This window comes from Oncorhynchus clarkii, chromosome 33 (assembly GCF_045791955.1).
Source record: "Oncorhynchus clarkii lewisi isolate Uvic-CL-2024 chromosome 33, UVic_Ocla_1.0, whole genome shotgun sequence".
Taxonomy (NCBI): Eukaryota; Metazoa; Chordata; class Actinopteri; order Salmoniformes; family Salmonidae; genus Oncorhynchus; species Oncorhynchus clarkii.
In genome coordinates this window covers 17,917,534-17,943,845 of record NC_092179.1, presented here as the reverse complement: position 1 = coordinate 17,943,845, position 26,312 = coordinate 17,917,534, and the positions used below count along the sequence as shown (strand labels likewise).

General features: G+C 41.8%; 2 protein-coding genes and 1 pseudogene across 2 annotated transcripts; all 3 read left to right on the top strand.

The window, feature by feature from the left end:
• The first annotated feature begins 537 nt into the window (after window positions 1–537).
• On the top strand, window positions 538–9,443 carry LOC139393182 (fibroblast growth factor 4B-like). Its single transcript, XM_071141599.1, has 3 exons — window positions 538–1,316; window positions 1,826–1,929; window positions 4,494–9,443. Exons 1-3 carry the CDS (start codon window positions 977–979, stop codon window positions 4,671–4,673), a joined length of 624 nt encoding a protein of 207 aa, XP_070997700.1. The 5' UTR covers window positions 538–976; the 3' UTR covers window positions 4,674–9,443.
• Window positions 9,444–10,969: 1,526 nt separating this feature from the next.
• Window positions 10,970–12,161, top strand: LOC139393247 (fibroblast growth factor 23-like). Its single transcript, XM_071141721.1, has 3 exons — window positions 10,970–11,204; window positions 11,311–11,414; window positions 11,715–12,161. The coding sequence occupies exons 1-3, from the start codon at window positions 10,970–10,972 to the stop codon at window positions 12,159–12,161; spliced, it is 786 nt and encodes a 261-aa protein (XP_070997822.1).
• A 6,875-nt stretch (window positions 12,162–19,036) lies between these two features.
• LOC139392930 (fibroblast growth factor 23-like) lies at window positions 19,037–24,957 on the top strand (annotated as a pseudogene).
• The last annotated feature ends 1,355 nt before the right edge of the window (window positions 24,958–26,312 follow it).

Sequence of the window (26,312 nt, the reverse complement as noted above, 5' to 3'; positions counted from 1 at the left end):
ACTTGACTTGTGCTCCTTGGCACCCAGAGCAGGGAACCACGTAGCATGGCACTCTCTGACGTATGGGCATTCCCCGCGGTATATGTATTATGTAGTCTGTTCAAGGCTGACAATAACACCGCGTTTTCCAGTATCCCGAAGTTTGAGGGGGAGAGGGTGAGGGAACCCGGAGACAGAAAAATCACTCATATTCCTGTGACATGTTAATATGGGTTTTCCTTTTTTAATCGGTGACAAGTGCATTCTCTATATAATAAACTTTCTAGACATTCCGAAATAATAATAAGAAATATGTCCAGGCATTCCGAAATGTGTTGTTGTGTAAACTTCCTGAACAAACAGCGAAGGAAGTGGCGGACAAGATTGCCATTGCTCTCCGGTGACTACTGGACTGTTTTTACACCTTCATTCTAAATAAGGAAGCAGCCTGTCAGACATATGACCAGCGTCCCAATTTGGGCTCGGTCAAAGTACCCCATCGCATCCCATGATTGCTCAACTCTACCCAATGAAACTCCTCTCCCCCTGCCCCAGCTCACATGTGAGGTGACAGCGGCTGCACATACTCTCATCAGACTTGCAGCTCAGCGCTTGCTGCATACACTTGCTGGGTTGCAACTTTTTCTTCCTCTCTCCCCTCCCTCACTTCGACGGGCAGCAATGAAGTCAGAGTGATGTCATATAAGGATGCGAGTGCCTGGCAAGGTGACATAGGTTTTTGGTGAGTGGTATTCTCCACAGCCAGCGTTGCCTATCGAGAGAGGCGCGGAGCTGCAAAAGATGATCATCACCACCACCTCAAGCTCTGTCACACTCTCTCCTTTCTCTACTCCTCTTTCGGGCTGTCATTTCATGCCAGAAGACCTGACCTGCCTTCCAAAAATAAGCCTTTACCGCCATGCCGAAGGAAGAAAAACAAGAAGAGAGGTATTTTTAGGGCCATTAACTTTGACCACGTGCCCCGAAGGTAAACTGGATGGCCATTGCGCAAAGGTTCTTCATCGGTATGTGCAACGAGGCAAGCACGCACTGGACGTTGACTGCAATTGTTCTCTTGGGGTCTCTATTGGGGATTGTGTCATCATATCCGATTCCAAGCAGGACTAATGCAACTTTATTGGAGCAAAGGTGGGAGACCCTCTTTTCCCGCTCTGTTCTGGGAATCTCTGGGTCGAAATCGGACAAGAACTGGGAGAGTGACTATTTGCTGGGCATCAAGAGAGTGCGGCGACTTTACTGCAACGTGGGCATTGGATTTCACCTGCAGATCCTCCCTGACGGCAGGATAAACGGTGTACATAATGAGAACCAGTACAGTGAGTCGCATCCTGAAATGTAATTCCATAGAGAACATATAGTATGAGCGGTCCCAAGTAAAGGCGACTTGAGAGCTCCTTGTCGGTCTTGCATGATATTTAATCATTGGGGTCGACAACATTGAATGTCTCTCAAAGCAAAGACAAATCTATTAAAAAACCTTGTATCAGTCAGTGCTAAATATCTTCCCAGGCCAAAACATGACATGAATGCTTGGACCAATATAGACGCCAACTTATTTTTACACTGGCTCCTTCTGTGGCCCAGAAAAGGATTGCCTTGCACGTCAGAAAGTGCAGTTATGATATATATTTATTTGGGCAATAGGAAATGAACAGCATTGCTCCACAAATGATACAGAACAAAGACGATGCATGCAGAGTAGCCACCTACAAGGTTACACCCACCGCTGCATCATGCACGTCTTTGTTCCACCGTAATCAAACGCATTGATACAATGTCAATTTGACAAGGTTCCTCTGTATAACACCATGCTTTGTTTGACTAGGTCTAATAGAGATCTCTACGGTGGAGATAGGAGTGCTAAGTATGTATGGGGTGAGAAGTGAGCTGTTTGTCGCAATGAACAGCAGAGGAAGATTGTATGGAACGGTAGGTGTGCGCAATTGTATTTCCCTCTATTGCTGGGCATGCTGTTTCTAAGAGAGGTGGAGAAAAACGCAATGTGTTTGAGATTAGCTAAATTCTTTGTTAATATGTTATTACAAATTATATTTTATGAAGAATTTGTTTCGTTAAGTAGAGCCTCTGCATTATTTTGTTCTCTCTGAATCAAATATTACCTCACTGATGGGAGCGTTCATGAAGCACGGAATGAATCCATTATAAATTATTCATAATTCCCAATTGCCCAGGGTATACCTTGTTTCAGTATGGTCTTTCTGTAGCCCGTGTAGAATAATGGAAAGGGGTTTTGTAATCGATAACAAACATATAATTCTTATTGAAATATGATCTGTTGAATAAGACGATATAACCGTTGCTTATTGAACTCGTTAGTTAACATTAGCCTAATAGTCCATCAATCATCTAATTGCTTTTCTGGCAGTTGAATGTCTGAAGTTATTTATTGAAGGAATCAATCAACTTTCATGGTAGGACTACTAATCTAAAGTGAAGGAGTTTTAGCATTGATTATATCAAGATTGATTTTATGGCCCATTGTTGAATTAAAATATTGCACCACAGTGTTTGCCTACTGCTGTAAATTGGTCTGAATTGGCAAACATTAGGGTCTGACATTTTAGCCTATAAAACTGCACCCTGCTTTTGTCCTGCAGTCAAAGATGGTTGAGTATGAAGATACCATAAAACTTAAATTAAATGCAGTCTCAAATAGCTGCCTGTTCCTTTTAATAGCCGGGCATGTTTCAAATAAACGATGGATCTAAATACATTGTTTACAAGTGAACTTCAGTGCAAATGGTAAAGATTGCGCAATAGAAGATACAGGAGAGCAACAGTAATGCTATGGATGAGACTGCAGTGTGGGTTGACATGGTCGCCTCAATTACAGTGGATACAAAGAGTGAGAGAATGATGCTGAAGCTGAAATTGCAAGTCTGATCTGCAATGGATGTGTTATTATAATGTTTATACTGGTCATACTGGTCACAATAAAGTGTGAACATGTTATTGAGCAATAGATTCCTTGCTCAAATGGAAGCCTCCAATTCAAACTCCCATTAGACAGATCTGCAAGTGTTATAATGTATGCGCCAGTTGTGTTCGGTGATTGAAGCAAATAAACCGCTCTGGCTGTTAATTTAAGTTGTATAGTATGTAGACACTGCATCTCCAATAGAAATCCCCTATCACGCTTGTAGGTGATGTCATGGCAACGTTGGCTAGCTAAACTCATGCGCAGAAACACATAATCGGTACTAATGGTCATTCGGTGTCGAACTGCGCATGTGCAGGCCACCAATCAAAGGCACTCCTTTGATATAAAATTGTTTTTGACAATTACAACATGTAAGTGTCAGATTTCGAGAAAATTAAAAACTAAGGAAGATTTTTTTTCACTTCTCTCATTGACCTCGCAAGGGTTTCCGGAAGTCTCGCGATGTTGGGCTTCTGGGTTGAGAAACTGACTGAACTGAGTAGTGTTTAGCTGCAGGAAACATCCAAATCTATTGCCGTGGAGGAGATCTCCAACTTTCTGAAATGTATTTAATATGTTCAGCTTGACGAGACACTGTAAATCAGCAGGCAATGATTCATCATGAAGTTGATGAACAAGGAGTGTCTGAACTCTTTTTAACCACATTTAGTCCAGTCCTCTGTTTCCTCTGTATTTTGAAAACTCTTGAAATAGTTTATTGTCTGTATGTTTATGTTAGATTGGCAGAAAACCCAATACTTGAATCATGAAAAATGAAAAATTGTCAAAAAAATGATTACTATACAACTTGTAAATTATTGAATATGAATGACTGCGTTACAACATAAATTTAGAGCATATGGTTTTAGAAGTTTGAAGTGGTTATTTAAAGCCAGCATGCAGTCTTTTTAATTAAGATTTTTAATTATCACTGCATGTCTATTTCTTGGAAAATAACTCCAAATATGTTTTTTATAATTTACTTCACTTTTACCATTGAAATTGTCTGATCATGTAGGTGGGTTGATATATTTACATAAACAACCATGATTGGTGGATAGGATCGTTTAGACTATAGAGCCTGACCCGTTTACCCCTTCACAGTAGGAGGATACATATGCAAAAAAAAATGGTCAGAATAACCAGATCAGATTATGATGTCATGCTGTGGGCCAAAACTCCATCCCACCTTAACAGGCTGAAATTCTAGGCGTTTTTTTCCAAAAGCTCTTACACTAAAAGGACAATATCATAATTTTCACAATTTCAGAGCGTTATTTCCACCTCATATTTTGGAAATATCATTACAAAAACTGGAAATCAGGTTTTTGAATGCACTGCCCCTTTAAATAATGAGCAAAATATAATCCATCTCAAATGTTCCCCAACAATATTTGTCTACTGAACTGTGTCATGTGGTCTGGTGCAGCAAGAGAAACTATGCCATCCATCTAAGCTTATTGCCAAAGCACGCTTGTAGTGTAATGTTCATCCTGTGGTCCTCCTAACTTGATATTTTTGTTGACCTTGTCTCTCCATTTGCCATTTTTAGAAATTCTTCCGGGACGAGTGCAAGTTCAAGGAGACCTTGCTGCCAAACAACTATAATGCCTATGAGTCTTCGGTTTACAAAGGCTCCTACATCGCCCTCAGCAAGCATGGCCGCGCAAAGAGAGGCAACAAGGCAACCACCGCCATGACTGTCACACACTTCCTCCCACGATTATTATGATCAAAGTTGGCAATAACTCACTAATTTGCACATGTGGATGTTCTCCCAGGTAATATAGAATTACACAGTATACATATACACCATTACAAAAGGACTGCAAAAACTACACAAGTATTTATTATCTTTATATATGTATATTTGGATAGCTACCTTTGTATTAGAACTTATGTATGTGTCATTATTTGCTGCTTATCACATATCATTATTGATTGAGGAGTGTAAAGCCTTTGCCAGTCTTTACTTTGATGCGTGCCATAATGGAAGTACGCTTCATCCTGCCCCAGTATCTGTGCGTTAGAGATGTCGATGATGAGTATGACGTGTCTTCTTTCTAACTCCCAGGAAGCTCCAAATCAAACTCCCATTAGACAGATCTGCAAGTGTTATAATGTCAAAATACTTTTAGCTGAGAAACTATCGTCATTTAATCCCGTTACAGCCGGTATGGACTTCCAAAAAAGGAAAAACAAAAAATTTACAAGCAACTACATTTTTTTTCCTATTTCGCACCTCCAATGTATTGAGATGTTGTAGACTTCGGACCTGTGCGTGGCATTAATGAGTGATTGGATGTGCTGAATAGGCATTTTTTCTGTTGCTTCTCAATTTTTATTTACACCTTTTCTGGAAGTACACACTGGTCGTAACTTGAGTAAATTAAGATAGTTGTTCAGCCAAACTACATATTTGCTCAGTCAAACTCCATAACAAACGGATTTTGACGTTATAACGCTTGCATAGCTGTCTAATGGAAGTTTGAATCGGAGCTTCCTGGGCGTTAAAGACATTTCTAACTCACAGATACTGGGGCTGCTTCATCCCGTCTTCGGGGTGGATGACTAATATCCTTAGCTTTTAGGAGTGAAATGGATACTTTTTATTACCTCAAAGAACCACTTGACTGGATAAAGAGATGCATGGAGTTACTGTATGCTCAAGGAAATACCTGTTTAGTTTATCCTTTTTCTGAGACCTTTGAGCACTTGCTGGTTTGCTATTTCAAGCAAAAAGGGGGATTGAGAACGAGACTTCTTAAATGCACTTCCCTTGCTGCACGATGTGAAGGTGCCTTGGTGTTCCCACTTGTGGCCCCCTTAAACTTGCATGTAAGAGACACCCACTGTAGTCAGAAATAGGGCTGACACTCCAAGGAGGGCATCGGGGGGGGCAGGTCTATCTCTGGTTTATTTTATTTTTCTGTTATTAGATCGATTAAGTAATATACACTCTGGTACACAGAGAGAAGACTAGAGGAGAACTCAGCCATGAGTGTGGGGAGGTAGAGAAACTCAGTTGCCCACCCACAGTAGAAGTTTAACCGCCATGTGAGACTCTAGTCTCTCCACAAGGTCATTTAAACATGGTGGGGCAGTTATGTGTTAGACTGGACAGACTGGATTCAAACCTCCTTTGTATCAGAGCTCCTTTGCATCATGGCTTGAAATGAACTGAAAAAGGGACTAGCATAAGAACGCACAATGGAACATGTATCTGCTCACAAACTGGGACACTGCTGACATACCCAAAAGCTTTAGCGTTTGGCTTTGGGTGAGTGTGTGAAATGTAAAATTGCAAGCTTTTGTGCATCGCCATACATAAACACTTCTATTAAGCCAATGAAAAATGATGTAAATATTGACAAATGTGAAACAGAAAAAAAGAACCAGGAACAAGTTTCGTAGTTCAGGTTGCACAGTGACCATTCATGATGGTGCCTGATGTCTTTTATGTTGGTGAGAATCGTTCCCATACATGATTATTTATTTAGTTGTTTGTTAATGTGTTTGGTGTTTGGTGAGATCAGTGTGCTCTGCAGCACCATTGCAGTGGCAGAAAGTTGTTGGAAGCTGTAGTTGGATGGTTTTAAATGTAATTACGGGAGGCTCAGTTCCTAGAGTCAATGTGTAGCACTGGACTGAAGGACAGTGCAGTGCCTCATAGTTGATAGTGTTCTTTCCTCTGCTGCTGCTTACTTGAAAACTGAGGCTTCTCATTCTACCCGACCCCAAGTCACCCTCTGGGAATGTTCTCTTTGGTGGAGCCGAGGAGGAGCAGGACTATTTTAACCTAGGAAAGACTTATGGGATGCGGCCTGCTGTCTCTGTTTGTTGAATCCCCTGCAAGAATGTGTCTCATCCAGGATGACTGGCTGCTCCCCACATACTCCCCTTTAACCAGTACCACCCCGGTCTTCAGATACCCCTGTGAAACCCCATGGGGCTGGAGGGACCTTGGGATTCCAGCAGTAACCCAGGAGCTTCCTCTTCTGCTTTAGTCCTTTTTTAGTTCACGGTCAGAGTCATGGACCAGTGTTGACCCTGACTCTGTGTCCAGGGTGGTCTGCTATTTGGGTCACCTCCCATCAAATCAATGTTTGTCTCTATTTGATAGTGTTATCTCTCTATTTGATTCATTTGCAATGAATTTGATGTAAAGCTAGTTGATTGGTTTTAAAGGGACATACAGGGCTGTGCTGGGTTGATTATTTATTTATGGAATTCTTTATGCACTGTTTGAATGGTCTCCATAGAAAGACCATCAGTGGTCTCCAAGATTCCATCTTGTCCTTAATTGCCCTTATAAACGTGGCTTTAAAGCTACAGTCTGTGATTGGTGCATCCATTTTTGGACATTAAATGTAATGTAATGAGCATTTATAGCCATTTATTCTTAAAGAATATAACTTAGAAATGCCTCGTGACCTTAGTTAAACAGTCTTACCCCATCAGAACCCAAAATATAAGCTTGGTCTATTCCACTGTTTGTGAGCAATGTAATTGTAAACAAACACTGTGGGTTAAAATAGGTTAAATCTATAAAAACTAGTGGCTAGGCAGCGTTTTGTTTTTCGAATCATAGACTGTAGCTTTAAAAAAATATATATACAACTGTCATTGTCACTTTTCATATCTGATTGCCTGGCTGAGAATACATGTGTCTGAGATCTACAGTTGTTTGAGTTATGTCTTTAATTTATCTTGCCGAAGTTCAAACACTTGGTTTGATGCGTCTACCCTGCATTAATGTGAATGCAGATTTCATTTTTGCTCCTCTCACACCCCTTCCCTCACACACTTGTGCGTAGCCTATATCCGAATACTTCCAGGGAGGGGACCTCTGCAGACTTGATGCAGTACTTGAGACAAAGAGCAAAGTCACTGCAAGTCTCTATCCTCCCAGTTCTCTGTGTCTCTACAGCAAGCCTTGTGGGCCACTGTGACGTCAACCAACCAACTGCTCTTCAGGAATCACCTGGCTCTGCCTGAGAACCAAGGCTCTGATATCAAAAGACTGTGGACAAGAGCTTCCAATCCTATCTAAAACAACCCTTCCCTTACACTTTCACAGTCTTTACAGAGAGGTCTTGGAACGGTTATTTAAAGATTTTAGTGGCACATTGGAGTATTGCAAGGGAGTTTCATATTGCAGAGTAGCTGTTAAACAATTTCCACAGTTTACAAGAGTCCGTTGAGGTTATTTTCAGGATTGATGGAAGCTTTCTCTAAAGGGCAGCACCTACACCTACATGTACACTTACTAGTGGTGTGCAACAGGAACTTACTTTTTTAGGATGGATTATTATGGACATGCAATGAATCTGTCACACGGTATTGTGGCCTTGATCAAATCTCCTTTTCCTAACAAGTTGTAATGAGAATCTATGTACTGGAAGTAAATCCTGTTGTTTGTCTATTGGTTAAAGAGTGTTCTCAGAGATCAGACTAAAGACTTATTGCCGCTTTGACTGCATGTGGTATTACATGAAAACATTCTGGGATAGTTTTTGACATGGGTAAAAGTAAAAACGAAAAGAAATAATCAGATACATTGTTCTGATAAAAGTGAGGCAAATATGTATTTAATAAGTTCAATGTGAGTTCATTTAACAGCTAAATCCTCATGTCAACATACCAGGGTGTGTGTGTGTGTGTGTGTGTGTGTGTGTGTGTGTGTGTGTGTGTGTGTGTGTGTGTGTGTGTGTGTGTGTGTGTGTGTGTGTGTGTGTGTGTGTGTGTGTGTGTGTGTGTGTGTGTGTGTGTGTGTGTGTGTGTGCGTCTGTGTGTGTGTGAGAGAGAGAGTCTTGCACACCCTCCCTCAAAGTCAACAAGATGTCAAAGGTGCACCTTATCAGAGATCTTGAAAATATTGAAAGTAGTGCTGCTTGTGAAAAGTGAAAGTTTGTTATCTTAAAGTAGCTTATAAAATGCTGTCTTTCCTATGTCTGAGCATGGTAACGGGATAGTGAGGCAACCAAAAGCTGGAAGCCTAAATATTACCGGTTGATATTCTGTTCCCTATCAGACTTGACCAAAACATATGACCGCAATAAATTCTAGTTATTTTTGAAAATTATTTGTGAAATGCGTCAATTAACTTCAGCAGAGAAGGCATCCTGTTATCATGCTCCGCTAACTCTTAAAGCTGTCTGAAGCCCACCAAGCTTGATTGGGAGTGTGTCTGCATGTGTTTCCCTTGTGTGTTTCGGCAAAACTTTCGTTCTCTTGGTTTTGTACCCCTGCACTAAGGGGAGTGAGCTTCCACCTATGCCCCTTCTCTCTGTTAACATATACCTCACCTTCTGCCTTAGTTTTAATTTGTTATGACGATTGTAAAATAGTAGACTTCTGCAATCATTTATTTCTGAAAAACTGATGAGGCTACGTAAGAAAACTAATATATTGAAAATGTGTTTCCTTTTATTTTTGTACGTATGTGCTGTGCACAGCATTCTACTGTATTCCTGAGATACCAATAAACGTTTGTTTTATACTTGTTGTTTTCTTGGTTTCTTATTGAGCCCGGGGCTGGATGGCTTTGTTAAAGGTGACAGAGAATAATGTACACATCACCTAGGAGAGATCAACTTGATCTCTTCCTAGCACCTCCCACACAAAGATGAGTGACTTACCAAACATATAGTGTGTAATGCACACTGACCAGTGCACTGTGCCCTCTACAGCCTATTGCAATACTTAAGGTGATCTACTATTTTAAGGTTCAGGGGCACTGCTCGGCAAAATGTTACCCCTGAACTCCCTTATAGAATGTTAACACTTCTTATGTTGAAGCACCAACAACAAAGGCAAATCTGCAGCAGTTCATGCTTGGAAAAGTGTCTAACATGAAATGCGTCAATTAACATCATGTCTGAAGATTAGATTTGATCAACTTTATTGTCCCACCAAGGGGAAATTAATTTAGTCAGGTGCTTAAAAAACCAAGTACATAAAACATAGAAACAGAATAACTAAATGAATTTGTAAGTGCTATAGTCTACATATATGAAATAAGATAGTTATGACTGGTCATTTTATTTTTATTTGGTCCGACACTAGGACCCCCTGTGCCGTCCATATTGTGGCATAGATTACCTTGTGGTTCCCTCTGCTGGTCAAACTCTGTAATGGTGGAATTGTTTGTGATGGGAAGTTGACACCAATGACCATAAGTTATTTAAGGGGGCAGCTCATCGTCACATATACACACAGTGTAATGTTAATTTGGAGCTTAATTAGTATTATTCAGGCATGGATTTATGTTTTTATAATTAAATAGAAAATGTTAGATAGACATACAGCACTACATTAGATCTGTGTTTTTAAATGGTCAAATATGTATCTGAGTCTAAGATGTTGTCTTATCATTTAATTCAAACAGATTGTACCATAATGTTCAATTACTATCATAAAATGACGTTTTCAAAACATTAGAATGGTGTTGGGAATAGGTTTTATAGATTAGGGACAGGAAACCTTGGGAATTGGTTGTATAGATTATCTTTAGCCTTATAAAATGGGTAAAACTGGACCCAAAAAAGGGCTTAACCTTGACTCATTGGTTTTTTTCTATACCTCCAAAAAATATGGTTAATAGGTAATTATAATATGCTTACTGGACAGAGGGGTATATTTCACACACTGAAATGACAGAGGGTACATGAGTCCAAGGATCCTGATTGTGAACGTTTTTATGCGTGAAAAAAAAAGACGTCACTTTTGTACAGACATTGCTCAAGGAGACTACTACGTTATTTGGTGACCAATACCTATTGACAAACATTCAGGTGGAGATGCACCCCCTTCCTTCCGCCGAGAGAAAGACCCACATCTGCGTTGGGGGCGAGCGCTGCGTAGGCTAAAGGATGTGAGCAGGAGTGGCATTTGGGTCCCTTTAAATAGAGCCGTTCTCAAACTTTGGACCATCAGATCAGCTGAAGTTTGCAAACAGTTTGCGGCAGAACTCACAGCTACATCCGAAATCTCTGTGATACATTTTCAGTGTTCTTTGGGGAAAATATGGAAATAACCAAGACATCTGGGATGAGGGACGCCGTCCTTGTGCTCTTACTGGCTGTTCTTCAGGGATTTCGACTTGTGGATGCCCTTCCAAACCCATCACCTCTCCTGGGATCCAACTGGGGGAATCCGAGAAGATACGTACACCTGCAGACGTCTTCAGACGTGAACAATTTCTACCTTGAGATCCGTTTAAATGGCCACGTGCGCAAAACTACACTTCGAAGCTCATACAGTAAGTTCTTATTACATTTTTGCCGTTTCTTTTTGATTGAAATTTGGTTTTAAGTCGTTGTCTTTAATCTGCTTCTATAGGCTAACACAATTAATTTTGTCAACAGGTGTGATTTTATTGAAGGCGGAAACAAGAGAGCGCGTGGCGATACTTGGAGTCAAAAGTAACCGCTACCTGTGCATGGATGCCCTGGGAAACCCCTTCAGCTCAGTAAGTAAATGTCCATTTTCATTATCCATTGAACTGAAATACATGTTTTCTTAACATTTAGAATAAGACTCGTGAGATTATTGAATGGCACTTTTTCCTCATTTGAACTAAAATGCGCTTTTACGCACGGATTTCAGACCACTTTTATCCAAACACACAGCCTATATTTTATCCTTTTTTGTTTTGTTTTACACTGGTCGAATCGTTCTTGTGTTTAGCACTGAAGCAACACTTAAACAATTAAGTTCATGGATATACGTTTCTAAATTGCAGTTTTTACGTAAATGTATCTGTTTACAGACTGTTTGCCACAAGGAAGACTGTCTTTTTAACCACAAGTTATTGGAAAACCACCGCGACGTGTACTACTCTTGCAGAACTGGTATTCTGCTCAACTTGGAAGGGATAAAGCAAGTGTTCACAGTGGGTCAGAATCTACCGCAAACCTCCCTCTTCCTATCGGAGAAGAACACGGTGCCACTGGAGCGCCTCTTGCACCGGGAGAAGAGAAACCGGGTGGTTGACCCTTCTGATCCGTACAACATGCTGGGGCAGACGGAGGAGGATGAGGACTCCCGGGCTATGCCGGAGCTGGATGACACCTTGGAGATGGACCAGGAGGCTGAACTCCCCGAGGGACGCAACATCTCCAGGGAGACCACCCAATCTCCCTCCGACGACCCGTGGAACGTGCATTCCCTAAACCCCCCTCCCAGCCCCCGTATAATGAATGCAATGGTGGGATAAGAGGACAGGACACTTGCAGTTGTACACCTGGTTTTAAGAATATAAATTGTGTGCGCGTTCACGTTGGATATTTTCCAGCTGGTCTGGAAACAAACCCCAACTATTACACCTGTGAAAGTCTGACCGTGACAGGCTTATTAGAGCATATTAGTCATTTGTATATAGTCATAAGACGGAATATTGTATTTTGTTCATTTTTCACTATAGCACAGTAGCTAGTGGGTATATAACTATTGGTTTCCGTGCTTTTTAATTCTAGGACGCAAATTCTGCACGAGTGCGCTCTGTTTACGGGATGGATTCTTATGAGAATCATGCTGAAACCCGAAATATTTGTGCGTCTTCTTCGAAGAAAAAAAGTAAGTTGAGCTGAAGTCACTTTATTAAATGTTTTACAATGTAAGAAGCCTACAAGAAAATACTCGGGTTATCAAATCAAGCTTTATTTATACAGCACATTTCAGACATGGAACGCAACACAATGTGCTTTACAGGAAAAACAGTTTTTTTAAATATTTTTTTACTAACTATGAAAATAGAAGCTGAAATATTTATTAAACAACAAACATGAGATAAAAAAACAAAAGATGACACAAACTGAACAACAAAAAAATGACCCCAATGAAAAGCAAAGCTAAAATATGTGTTTTAAGATCTCTTTTATATATGTCCACAGTTCTGACCCCTCTCAGGTTGTCTGGCACGCCTCTCCATGCTTCTTGGTCCTAGGCTTTGGGATAGTTAAAAGGCCAGTGCCATTGGACCTGAGGGCCTTAACATAAAAGTATGTCTAACATGTATTGAGGTGCACAATCGTGGATAGATTTAAAAACCAATAGAAGAATCTTAAAATTAATTCTAAAACTCACAGACAGCCAGTGCAGAGACCTTTACAATTGGTGTAATGTGTAGCCGTGATGCAGCATTCTGTATGTTTTGCAGTTGACCATTACAGTTGTAGCATTACAGTAGTCAAGCCTGCTTGAAATAAAAGCATGGATGAGTCTCTATCAGCCTGAGTGAGAAACGGGCGCACCTTGGCAATGTTCCTCACATGGTAAAAAAGCTATTTTGGTCAAATTCCTAATGTGTGATTTGAAATTTAGTTCAGAATCTGAAAGAACATAGTTTTTTTTACCTGGTTGTTTTATCTTTATTGCCCGTGAATTAAAATGTGTGGCTAGATTCTCTCTCTGGGCTTTGGCTCCAACAATAAGTACCTCATTCTTCTCTTGATTTAGCTGGAGGAAGTTGTGAGCCAACCAAGTATTTAAATAATAATTCATACGTGTAGCTAAAATCCTCTGGTGACACAGAAATGTAAAGTTGTGTAATGTCTGCGTAGCAGTGAAAATCAATTCTGTGCTTTCTGACGGTGCCAAGGGGTAGCATATATAAACTGAGCAGTACCAGACCCAAAATCCAACGTTGTGGAACCACATGATATGTATTTTCTCAGAGTTTTGTTCACCAAGGGTGACAAAGAACTCTTGACCAGTTAAATAGGTCCTAAACCAATATAGAACTGGACCTGAGAGGCCAACCCACCTCTCCAGTCTGTCCAGAAAGACATCATGGTCAACAGTGTCAAACGCAGCACTTAAATCTAAGAGTACAAGGACAGATTATGATGATGAAATTTAAACATATTCCATATAGAATTAGGTCTACTACAATGTTTAAAATGCCAGTACGCCTACATGTTATAGGCCATTTAATTTAAACCTGGAATGAATGGTAGGCCTACAACCTACAGGGTATCAGAACACATAGAAAGTATAGGTTGGTGATAGGTGCTAGCCAGCAAAAGCAAGCAACAAAGCCAATCCCAAGAAAGTTGAAAGTATTTATTTATTTAAATCTATTCATTTATTGTTATTTCTAGTATTTATATGGATGCTTAACTGTTAAAGAGGAATTCTGAGTTGGCCTTTGATGGGATATAGCTTCCAGTTCCCCAGAAAACCAGATATGGGGACTCAGCTCAGGCGTTTATTTTATGGCTGCTACATTAGGTTAGTTGTGAGTAAGCTGTGTATGAGTATTGGTGACATTTATCTTGAAAAAAATGATTATTATGAACAAAATATTACTATTTTCAATGTATTTATTTTTGGGGATTATATTTTAGATAAATATTTTAGTACTTAAGGATGAAAAACTGCATACCTGATATCCCCATGATGTCACAATAGCAAGCAAATGCAGTTCTGGGTAGAGAAAATGCATACTCTGTTTTGTTTCTGAATCGTCTGAATAGACTTGATATTCACAGTAATCTACAACGTTAGGGACTTTGTAATTATATAAATTACAATAAATCCCATAATCAGCCATATAAGATTTTTCATGTGTTATTTTGCTTATGTTTAGAGCTTGCAAGAAATCTATTTCACTGTACTTGTGTATTTGACATTAAAACTTAACTTGCTGTGTGTTGCTGTTTGAAAGGTTAGCAATCGCACCAGTGGGCATAAAGTTGGCTACAGTCAAACAAGCTGATGGCTATCGAGAATTCAAACAAAAATAAATTAGACGTCAATTCACCATATTCCCTTTCATTGACTACTTCAATGTCTAACTTGCTTGCTTATAGGACTTTGCATGCAATGTCCTGATATATTTAGTGCTCAAATTTCCGTGTTATTGTAATTTGTTATAGGCTGTTTTTAAGGACATGTAAATGTGGTTTATTTGGCCAACATCCCTCATTTATAGATGGTGCTGGCTACGCCAGGTTGGATCTGATTGCATATCAGTGGTGGGCCGTCAGGGCCAGCAAGGCCTTCTCTGCTGGCCTAAACATCATCCGAATATATATATTTTTTAAATATATTTTCCCACAAATATGTATTAAATTATTCCCCAGAGTAAGAGTTATACTCTTAATTTCATAGCTTTCCTCTTGGTTGCACTGCTTCCAGCCCCAGGTTGAGATTTGGAGGGCTGGTCTTTATGTTAGATCTTTTATCCAATCATATTCAGCCATCATGTGTTGCCAGGGGTCTAAAATCTGCCCTCAGGCCTTCAGAATCAACAGTGCGGGCGCTTGTAGCTTAAAGTGAATGGAAATTAACATTTAGTGTCAACCAATCAGCTTTAGAGTTGGCTATTGTACGCCTGCTGGCTGGCTCCAGTGTTACACAGGAGCCAGCTAGCAGGCGTAGTGCGTGCACGTCTTTTGATTGGATTACCAATATTGAGAGGCAGGTCCTATATGGGCAGGTCTATGCAGAACCTCAGAACTAGGAAACTGAATTTGATAAACTAATTAATTTGCGCACTACTAAGCTGTTTTTTCAACCCACAATGGCGGAAGGAGAAGATATCGATTTGGTCGAGGATATAATTATAACGCCATTCTCAAGACAAACTTGTCAAGAAAAGACATTGTCAGGAGAGGTCGACGCCGACGCTACAAAGCCTGTCACAGGCGTGAAAGGGGTTCGTTTCACCACTTTCAAAGTTCCAACTACGAGCGCTATCAATGGCTCACAGGCTCCGAGAAGCACTGCAAACTGTACTGCTGGGAATGCCTATTATTTGCAAGTGATCGATTTGGTGTTTGGAGCCACACTGGCTTTGCAAACTTGAGTTGTCTAACCAAGGCATCAATGAGACACCAAAGTACGGCTGGGTACTTACAAGCAATGGTGCTTTTGAAAACTTTTGGGGACACCCGAGTGGATCTACAGCTCAACGAACAAGCGCGCAGGGCAACGAGGCTGCACAATGAAAAGGTATTGTACTCTTCCCCTGCAATTCTCTGAATAAAAATGGCAATTTCAAGGTGACGCAACGCCTGGTTATACTGCGTTTCTGTCTAAATGTATAGTGTCTAGAGCCATGGCATCATAATGATGGTAATAAGAGGTGGATTAATTTGGGTGGGACTGTGTAGGACTTCACTGAAGGCCCAGGCCCCAGGCCCACGGCACGCCACTGTTGCATATGGATGTCCATTATATTCATCAAATGTTCAGTCAATTAAAATCTCCCCTGTCATGTTGTCCGGCGCCAAATTCTCCTAAAGGAAACAAAGTTATTTTTGAAAATTCACATGAAAATCTGTTACCAACTGGATGGAAACCTAGCTATAAACACCACAACGTCTCTGGCAAGTGTGCTAGTCATGTGTCACTTGGATTATGCCTGCACATCATGGTTCACCAGCAGCCCCAAACATCTAAAGAATAAGCTACCAGCCTAACAAGCTTGTAATAATTGTACTTAAACTCCCCACTCATACTCATCCGGAGGTTGATTATTTTGCATCTCTATTTCTGTAATGTGTCTGGATCTATGTACACTGAACAAAAAAATAAATGCAACATGTAAAGTGTTTGAGGTGAAATAAAAGATCCCAGACATTTTCCATACTCACAAAAAGCTTATTTCTCTCAAATGTTGTGCACAAATGTCAGCGTATGCGCTACTGGTGTTGAAGTCAGGTGCAGGAGAGCAGAGTTGTGATCAGGCGCACACTTTATTCGGCAGAAGTAAACAACAGACGGACGCAACAGCGTCCAACAAACCTCCAGCCAAAGGCAAAATGTTACGACTTCTAGGAGTAGTGGGTAAAAACAGGACCCAAACAGTCCGGAGAAAATAAGAAAATAGCACATCCACAAAACGAACAGAGAAACAAGCCCGCACAAAAGCAGGCGGGCATAACCGGGCAAAACCCAAACAAGAAACAATAACCAATAAGACAAAACCAACTGTTCGAGCGCTGCCCGAACAGGAAGAGGAGCCACCTGCGGTGGGAGTCGTGACACAAAAGTGCAAAGCGCAACAAAGTCACAAATAAGCAAAAATGTTTAACAATCAAACATCCTCCGGGTTGAAACATAGTACCCGGGAAAAAAACAGCTAGGCGAGTCAATACAAAACACATAACAAAACAATCCCACACAAAGACATGGGGGGAACAGAGCCGCCCGAACAAGGAGGGGAGCCGACTTCGGCAGAAGTCTTGACAGTACCGCTGAGCACGTGCACTCAACTTATTTGGTCGACCATGGCGAGGCCTGTTCTGAGTGGAACCTGTCCAGTTAAACCACTGTATGGTCTTGGCCACCGTGCTGCAGCTCATTTTCAGGGTCTTGGCAATCTTCTTATAGCCCAGGCCATCTTTATGTAGAGAAACAATAATTTTTTCAGATTCTCAGAGACTTCTTTGCCATGAGGTGCCATGTTGAACTTCCAGTGAACAGTCAGTATGAGGGAGTGTGAGAGCGATGACACCAAATTTAACACACCTACTCCCCATTCACACCTGAGACCTTGTAACACTAACGAGTCACATGACACCGGGGAGGGAAATGGCTAATTGGGCCCAATTTGGACATTTTCACTTAGGGGTGTACTCACTTTTGTTGCCAGCGGTTTAGACATTAATGGCTGTGTGTTGAGTTATTTTGAGGGGACAGCAAATTTACACTGTTATACAAGCAGTACACTCATTACTTTACATTGTAGCAAAGTGTCATTTCTTCAGTGTTGTCACATGAAAAGATATACTCAAATATTTACAAAAATGTGAGGGGTGTACTCACTTTTGTGAATTACTGTATGTCTCCATAGCCGCTGTCTCCGCTTGCGACAGGGGATACCCGTGACTCCTGGGAAGTGGAGAATCTACCAGGAGATTTATCGCACAATCCCCCCGTCGATAGGGTGGTAATTGAGTCGCCTTCTTTTTGGATAAGACGAGAGCCAAATTGGCATATTCTGGGGGGATGCGCACAGTGGAGACCTGGTCTGGACTTTACACCGTGGTAGCACCAATGGAAACCCCTACACACCTCCTCGAGTACACTCGCGACCACCCCGTTAGAGCCCTCTGTTGCCATAAAATGGTGGGGTCATGACTAGCCAACTAGGGAAGGCCTAGCACCACGAGAAACGCAGGAGAGTCAATGAGGAAGAGACTGATTCTCTTCTTGTGACTCCCCTGCGTCACCATAGCCAGGGAGATGGTGGCTTCCCTAATTAACCCGGACCCGAATGGTCGACTATCTAGAGCGTGTACCGGGAAAGGTCTAACCACAGGAACAATTGGAATCCCTAAACTAAGGGCGAACGCTTTGTCAATAAAATTCCCAACCGCACCTGAATCGACAAGCGCCTTATGCTGGGAATGCGGGGAAAACTCAGGAAAACAAACATGCACAAACAGGTGGTCAACAGAGGGCTCTGGATGAGAGTGGTGCAGACGCCAGAGAGCCTCGGTCTGGCTCGGATGCCACGGTACCAGGCACCCCGTAGTGCCGGAAGAAGTGTGTAAACAGGGCCTCCGCAGTCTGTAGGGCCGTGGGGAGACTGGGCAAAGGGAGGAGACGATAGGACTTTGAAAACCAATCCACCACGACCAGGATCGTGGTGTTGCCCTGAATCGGAGAAGTCCACCGACAGGTGTGACCAAGGTCGCTGTGGAACGGGGAGGGGTTGTAACTTCCCTCTGTGCAGGTGCCTAGGAGCGCACACCGAACAGGAAGAGACATAAACCCTCACGTCCTTAGCTAAAATGGCCCACCAGTACTTCCCCCTAAGGCATCGCACCGTCCTATCGATACCAGGATGACCAGAGGAGGGTAACATGTGAGCCCACCGAATCAACCTGTCGCAAACACCAAGCGGGACGTACTTCCGTCCAGCTGGACACTGAGGTGGAGTAGGCTCTGACCGAGATGCCCGCTCGATGTCCGCATCCACCTCCCATACCACCGGTGCCACCAGACAAGAGGCCGGAAATATGGGGGTGGGATCGATGGACCACTCCTCTGTATCAAAAAGATGGGACAGTGCGTCTGCCTTAGCGTTCTGGAGACCCTGGTCTATACGAAATCGTAAATCTGAATCAGGTGAAAAACATGGCCCACCTTCAGTCTCCTCGCCACCCGGATGTACTCCAGATTACGGTGGGCAGTCCAGATGAGGAAATGGTGTTGAGCCCCCTCAAGCAAATGTCTCCACACCTTCAGAGTTTTTACGACAGCCAGCATCTCCCGGTCCCCCACGTCATAGTTTCGCTCCGCCAGGCTGAGCTTCCTCGAAAAGAAAGCACAGGGGCGGAGCTTCAGTGGCGGAGCTTCAGTGGCGCGCCCGAGCGCTGTGAGAGCACGGCTCCAATCCCAGCCTCGGATGCAGAGATTCAGAGATATATGTTTCCATAGCCACCTTCTCCTCCTGTGTCAGGGGGTACATGTGACTCCTGGGAAGTGCAGCGTTTACCTGGAGGTTTATCGCACAATCCCCTCGTCGATGGGGTGGTAATTGGGTCGCCCTCTTTTTACAGAAGGCGATAGCCAAATCGGCATATTTGGGGGGAATGCGCACAGTGGAGATTTGGTCTGGACTCTCCACCGTCATTGCACCGATGGAAACTCCCACACACCAACCTGAGCACTCCTCTGACCACCCTTTTAGAGCCCTCTGTTGCCACAAAATAGTTGGGTTGTGATAGGGGGTGTCCGAACAGTGCTCGGCCTGCCGTCTCAACTCCCAGATGAGTCCCTCCAGCACCGGTCGGCAGTGTGCCCTCTCCGACCACACCTAGTGCAGGAAGGAGCTCCTCCTCCAATCGCCCTCGCTGCAGCACCCCCTAACTCCATGGGGGTTGGCGCAGATGCGCTGGGGGGTGGAACCAACAGAACCTGTTCCGGACGCCCGCGTGTAGCAAGCAAGTTGTCCAACCTTATGGACATGTCCACTAGCAGGTCCCGGGTGAGGGTGGCGTCTCTGCATGCTAGATCCCTGCGGACGTCCTCCCGTAAGCTGAACCGATAGTGGTCAATTAGGGCCCTGTCGTTCCACCCTGCACCGGCGGCCAAGGTCCTGAACTCCAGAGCGAAGTCTTGTGCGCTCCTTGTGCGCTCCTCCTCAGACGTTCACCCGCTGCCCGACCCTCAGGTGGATGGCCGAACACAGCCCGGAAGCGGCGGGTGAACTCTGGGTAGGGGCCCCTCGCTGAGTCTCCATTTAATAATGGTGCGGGATTCTGTAAGGTGCCTCCTAAAGAAGAGGAGTCAGGAGCAGGAGAGAAAGGAATTCCAGTTTGCACAGTAGTTTACACAGTAGTTTGTAGTAGAAGTAGTAGCACAGTAGTTTGCACAGTAGGGAAAATCATGAAACATGCAGAGGAGAAATCTTTACTCCTAAATATACTACCCACGGTACAAAGACTGTGAGGAAAAAACCCTGTGGTCCAAACACGCAACCCTAACAGAGCTAACAAGCAAAAACAATCCCGCACAAAGACTAGCAGGCAGCGGAGGTTAATAACCTCTAGTGACTCCCCATCCCGCATGAGGGAACGTAATCATCGACTGACACTAATTAGCATAACGCAACGGACATAAATATTCCTAGAAAATATTCATATTCATGAAAATCACAAGTGAAATATATTGAGACACAGCTTAGCCTTTTGTTAATCACCCTGTCATCTCAGATTTTCAAAATATGCTTTACAGCCAAAGCTAGACAAGCATTTGTGTAAGTTTATCGATAGCCTAGCATAGCATTTTGTCCAGCTAGCAGCAGGTAACTTGGCACGGAAATCAGAAAAGCAATCAAATTAAATAGTTTACCTTTGATGAGCTTTGGATGTTTTCACTCACGAGACTCCCAGTTAGATAGCCAATGTTCCTTTTTTCCAAAAATATAATTTTTGTAAGCGAAATAGCTGTTTGTTCTTCACGTTTTGCTGTGAAATCGCCCGGAAATCGCAGTCACGAAAACTCCAAAAAATATTCCAAATTAGCTCCATAATGTCGACAGAAACATGGCAAACGTTGTTTATAATCAATCCTCAAGGTGTTTTTCAAATATCTATTCGATAATATATCCACCGGTACAATTGGTTTTTCAGTAGGACCGATTGGAATAATGGCTACCTCTGTATTTTACGCGATAATCACTCAGAGCATCAGGTGACCACTTGCGCAATGTAGCCTCTTACGGGTATTCTTCAACATAAATGCATAAAACTACATCACAATGCTGTAGACACCTTGGGGAATACGGAGAAAACGTAATCTGGTTGATAGCCCATTCACTGCTCAATAGGGACACATTGGAACGCAGCGCTTTCAAAACATGAGGCACTTCCAGATTGGATTTTTCTCAGGCTTTCACCTGCAATATCAGTTCTGTTATACTCACAGACAATATTTTTACAGTTTTGGAAACTTTAGAGTGTTTTCTATCCTAAGCTGTCAATTATATGCATATTCTAGCATCTTGTCCTGACAAAATATCCGTTTACTACAGGAACGTTATTTTTCCAAAAATGAAAATACTGCCCCCTAGACACAAAAGGATAAACCCACCACAATTAACTAATCAGACACAGGTGATTACAATAAAAGACAGACACAAACGAAAAGGAAAAATGGATCAGTGGCAGCTAGTAGGTCGACGACGACGACCGCCGAACACCGCCCGAACAGCGGAGGAGCCACCTTCGGTGGAAGTCGTGACAGGGGAACAGAGGAATATATATATATATATATATGCAGTTGATTAGGGAATATAAACCAGGTGTGCGGGGAACAAGACAAAACAAATGGAACAATGAAAAATGGAGCGGCAATGGCTTGAAGGCCGGTGACGTCGACCGCCGAACGTAGCCCGAACAAGGAGGGGAGCCGACTTCGGCAGAAGTCGTGACAACAAATTTGTTAACATCCCTGTTAGTGAGCATTTCTCTTTTGCCAAGATAATTAATCCACCTGACATATCCATCCACCTGTGGCATATCAAGAACCTGATTAAACAGCATGATCATTACACAGGTGCACCTTGTGCTGGGGACAATAAAAAGGCCATGCTAAAATATGCAGTTTTGTCACACAACACAATGCTACAGATGTCATAAGTTTTTAGGGATTGTGCAATTGGCATGCTGACTGTAGGAATGTCCACCAGAGCTATTGCCAGAATTACATTTTATTTTCTCTACCATAAGCCGCCTCCAACTTCATTTTAAAGAATTTGTCAGTATGTCCAACCGGCCTACCAACTGCAGACCACGTGTATGGTGTCGTGTGGGCGAGCGGTTTTCTGATGTCAATGTTGTGAATAGAGGGCCCCACGGTGATGGTGGGATTATGGTATGGGCAGGCATAAACTGCAGACAACGAATACAATTCCATTTAATCGATGGCAATTTGAATGCACAAAAATGCCAAGAGTGTACAAAGCTGTTATCAAGGCGAAGGGTGGCTACTTTGAAGAATCTAAAATCTATTTTGATTTGTTTAACACTTTTTTGATAACTACATGATTCCATTTGTGTTATTTCATAGTTTTGATGTCTTCACTATTATTCTACAATGTAGAAAAAACATTTTAAAGAAAGAAAAACTCTTGAATGAGTAGGTGTGTCCAAACTTTTGAATGGTACTGTAGTTCAAATGGAGGATCCTGCATTTAGCCTGGAAACCAATTGGTTGAAGAGAACACACCAGTACTCAACTCAAGTTCAAACACAACTGCTTGTCACAGGATGTCAACAGGGTAACTTTGTTGTCTGGACACAGCAAGGCATTTCTGTCATCAATCTTCCCCGAGATGAGGCATCCATTCAAGACCTGTTGATCAGAACCCAAGCTTTTGTTGAACATCACCTGATTCCAGAGTTGCAGAAAAGGAAGTTGCAAATGGTATTGAATGAATAGGAGGAGGGATCAGCAGGAATCTGTTCCTGCAATAGACATCTGTTCGGCAAGATAATCTGCTGCACAAACGAAGACTGCTTGGTGAAGTGGTTCCGTTACAGATGTGTAGGAATCAAAAGGAAGACAGGACAATGGTTGTGCAATGCGTGTAGGAAGTAACCTTAACAAGAAGCGGCAGTGTTGTTTCTACACAAGGGGTAATATTGGACTATAGACTGGGGTAAGTCTAGCTCCCCCAGTCATCATAAACTATACACACAGTTTAATGTTAATTTTGGAGCTTAATTAGTATTATTCAGGCATGGATTTATGTTTTTATAATTAAATAGAAAATGCTAGATAGAAATACAGCACTACATTAGATCTGTGTTTTTAAATGGCCAAATATTTATCTAAGTTTAAGATGTTGTCTATCATTTAATTCGAACAGATTGTACCATAACGTTCAATTACTATCATAAAATTACATTTTCAAAACATTAGAATGGTGTTGGGAATAGGTTTTATAGATTAGGGACAGGAAACCTTGGGAATTGGTTGTATATATTATCTATAGACTTATCTATAGTCAGTTTTTCAATGTGAAATGATTCATATGTTTCTATATCTATAGAAAATATATAGGTCTATTATAATATGCTTACTGAACAGAGGGTTGGTTATATTGCACACACTGTGATGACATGTGCGATTTAAAGATTAGTGCAAGGATCATGATTATGAAAGTGCTGATGTTTGGAAAAAAATACGTCACTTTTGTACAGACATTGCTCAATGAGACTACTACGTTATTTGGTGACCAATACCTTTAGACAAACAGTCAGGTGGAGATGCACCCCCTTCCTTCCGCCGAGAGAAAGACCCACATCTGCGAGTGCTGCGTAGGCTAAAGGATGCGAGCAGGAGTGGCACTTGGACCATCAGATCAGCTGAAGTTTTCCAACAGCTTGCTGCAGAATTCAAAGCTACATCCGAAATCTCTGGGATACATTGTCTGTATTTTAGGGGTAAAAGATACTGGCTATTCTTCAGGGATTTCGACTAGTAGACGCTCTTCCAAACCCATCACCGCTCATGGGATCCAACTGGGGGAGTCCGAGAAGATACACATGCAGACGTCTTCAGACGTGAACAATTTCTACATTGAGATTTTAAATGGCCATTTGCGCAAAACTACACTTCGAAGCTCATACAGTAAGTTCTAATTACATTTTTGCCGTTTGATTTTGATTGAAATTTTGTTTTAAATCTTTGTCTTTAATCTGCTTCTATAGGCTAACACAATTCATTTTGTCAACAGGTGTGATTTAATTGAAGGCGGAAACAAGAGAGCGCGTGGCGATACTTGCAGTCAAAAGTAATCGCTACCTTTGCATGGATGCCCTGGGAAACCCCTTCAGCTCTGTAAGTAAATGTCCACTTTCATTATCCATTGAACTGAAATACATGTTTTCTTAAAATGTAGAATAAAACTCGTAAGAGAAGTTTCCTAATTTTAGCTCTTTCTGTCATATGCCAACCAAAGCACTTTTAACCAAACACATGGCCAATATAATATCACATTTTTACATTGGTCGAAGTGTTCTTGTGTTTAGCACTCAAGTACCACTTTGAAAATGAAGTTAATTTATGTACGTTTCTAAATGGTCTGTTTTCGTAAATTAATCTATTAATCTGTTTACAGACTGTTTGCCACAAGGAAGACGGTCTTTTTAACCACAAGTTATTGGAAAACCACTCTTGCAGAACTGGTATTCTGCTCAACTTGGAAGGGATAAAGCAAGTGTTCACGGTGGGTCAGAATCTACCGCAACCCCCCCTCTTCCTATCGGAGAAGAGCACGGTGCCACTGGAGCGCCTCTTGCACCTGGGAGAAGAGGAACCGGGTGGTTGATTCTTCTGATCCTTACGACATGCTGGGTCAAACGGATGAGGACTCCCGGGCAATGACGGAGCTGGATGACATCTTGGAGATGGACCAGGAGGCTGAACTCCCCTAGGGACGCATCATCTACCGGGAGACCCCTCAGTCTCCCTCCAACGACCCGTGGAACATGCATTCCCTAAACCCTCCTCCCAGCCCCCGCATTATTAATGGAATGATGGGATAAGAGGACAGGACACTCGCAGTTGTACACTTGGGTTTATCAATGTAAGATATGCATGTGTTCACGTTGGGTCTTTTCCACCAGTTCTGCAATCAACCCTCAATGTTTTAAACAGATGTTATACGTGTGAAAGTCGGACCGTGGCACCCTTATTAGGGCATATTAGTAATTGATATGTTGTCATAAGATGAAATATGTATCCAAAAAAGTACCACATTATAACGTTTTATTTCGGCCATTCTTCACCATAGCACAGTGAGTAACTCTTGGTTTCCGTGATTTTTGATTCCAGGACGCAAATTCTGTATTTGATTGCGCTCTGTTTACCGGGAGGATTCTTATGAGAATCATGCTGAAAGCCGAAATAATGTTGCGTCTTTTTTTGTTGTTGAAAAAGGCAGTTGAGCTGAGGTCACTTTTATTAAATGTTATACAATGCAAGAAGACTGCTAGAAAATATTATTGATATGAAACTTAAACATATTTAATCTAAAATTAGCCCTACTAAAATGTTGAATATGCCAGTAGGTCTGCATATTATAATGCATGTTCTTCTAGTGAGACGTTTCATTTTAAAAGGAAATTAATTGTCCTCTCTACAGGGTATCAGAACAAATACGATTGGTTATCGATGCTGGACATCAAAAGCAAGCAACAAAGCCAATTCCAAGAAAGAAAATCCATTCATTTATTGTATACTATTTATATGGATGCTTAGCTGTTAAAGAGAAATTCTGAAAACCTGTAAGTTATGAGGCTGTGTGTGTGAGGGCCAGTGACATTTATCTTGAAAAAATGTATTATGTTGAAGAAAATGACTTAATTTATATTGTATTTTAGATCAATATTTTAGAACTTCAGGATGAATAACTGCATACTCACAGCCACTTCATCCTAGAATTCTATGTATGATGCAATCATATAAGTACAGGCTAAATGTGAGGAAGCTCTGTCACATTAAGTGCATAAGCAGGTTGACCATTGACTCATTCACTTTGAGCTTCCAGTCATTAAGGTTGCATGTCTCACGCTTCCGCATCTCATTATGGAGAAAATTGGCATATCTTAGTTTCTGCCAAACCATCATTGTCTACAAATAAACATTTCCACATTCTATTTTTGTTTCACTCTCACTAAGTAACATGTTTGAGGTATTTTAGTCAAAGGAAGTGACCACTAATCTTTGTCCTGTTTCACAGAGGTTAAACCACATTGACTTGGCTGTCACATCTGAGAAGCCTTAACAATTTCAGTGGCGGTCATGAGTGAAGGCACATTTTTTTAGATTGATATGATAGTGTAGATATTTTTCAATATTTATTTAGGCAGTTTATTCACACATTGCAATATTCTTTCAA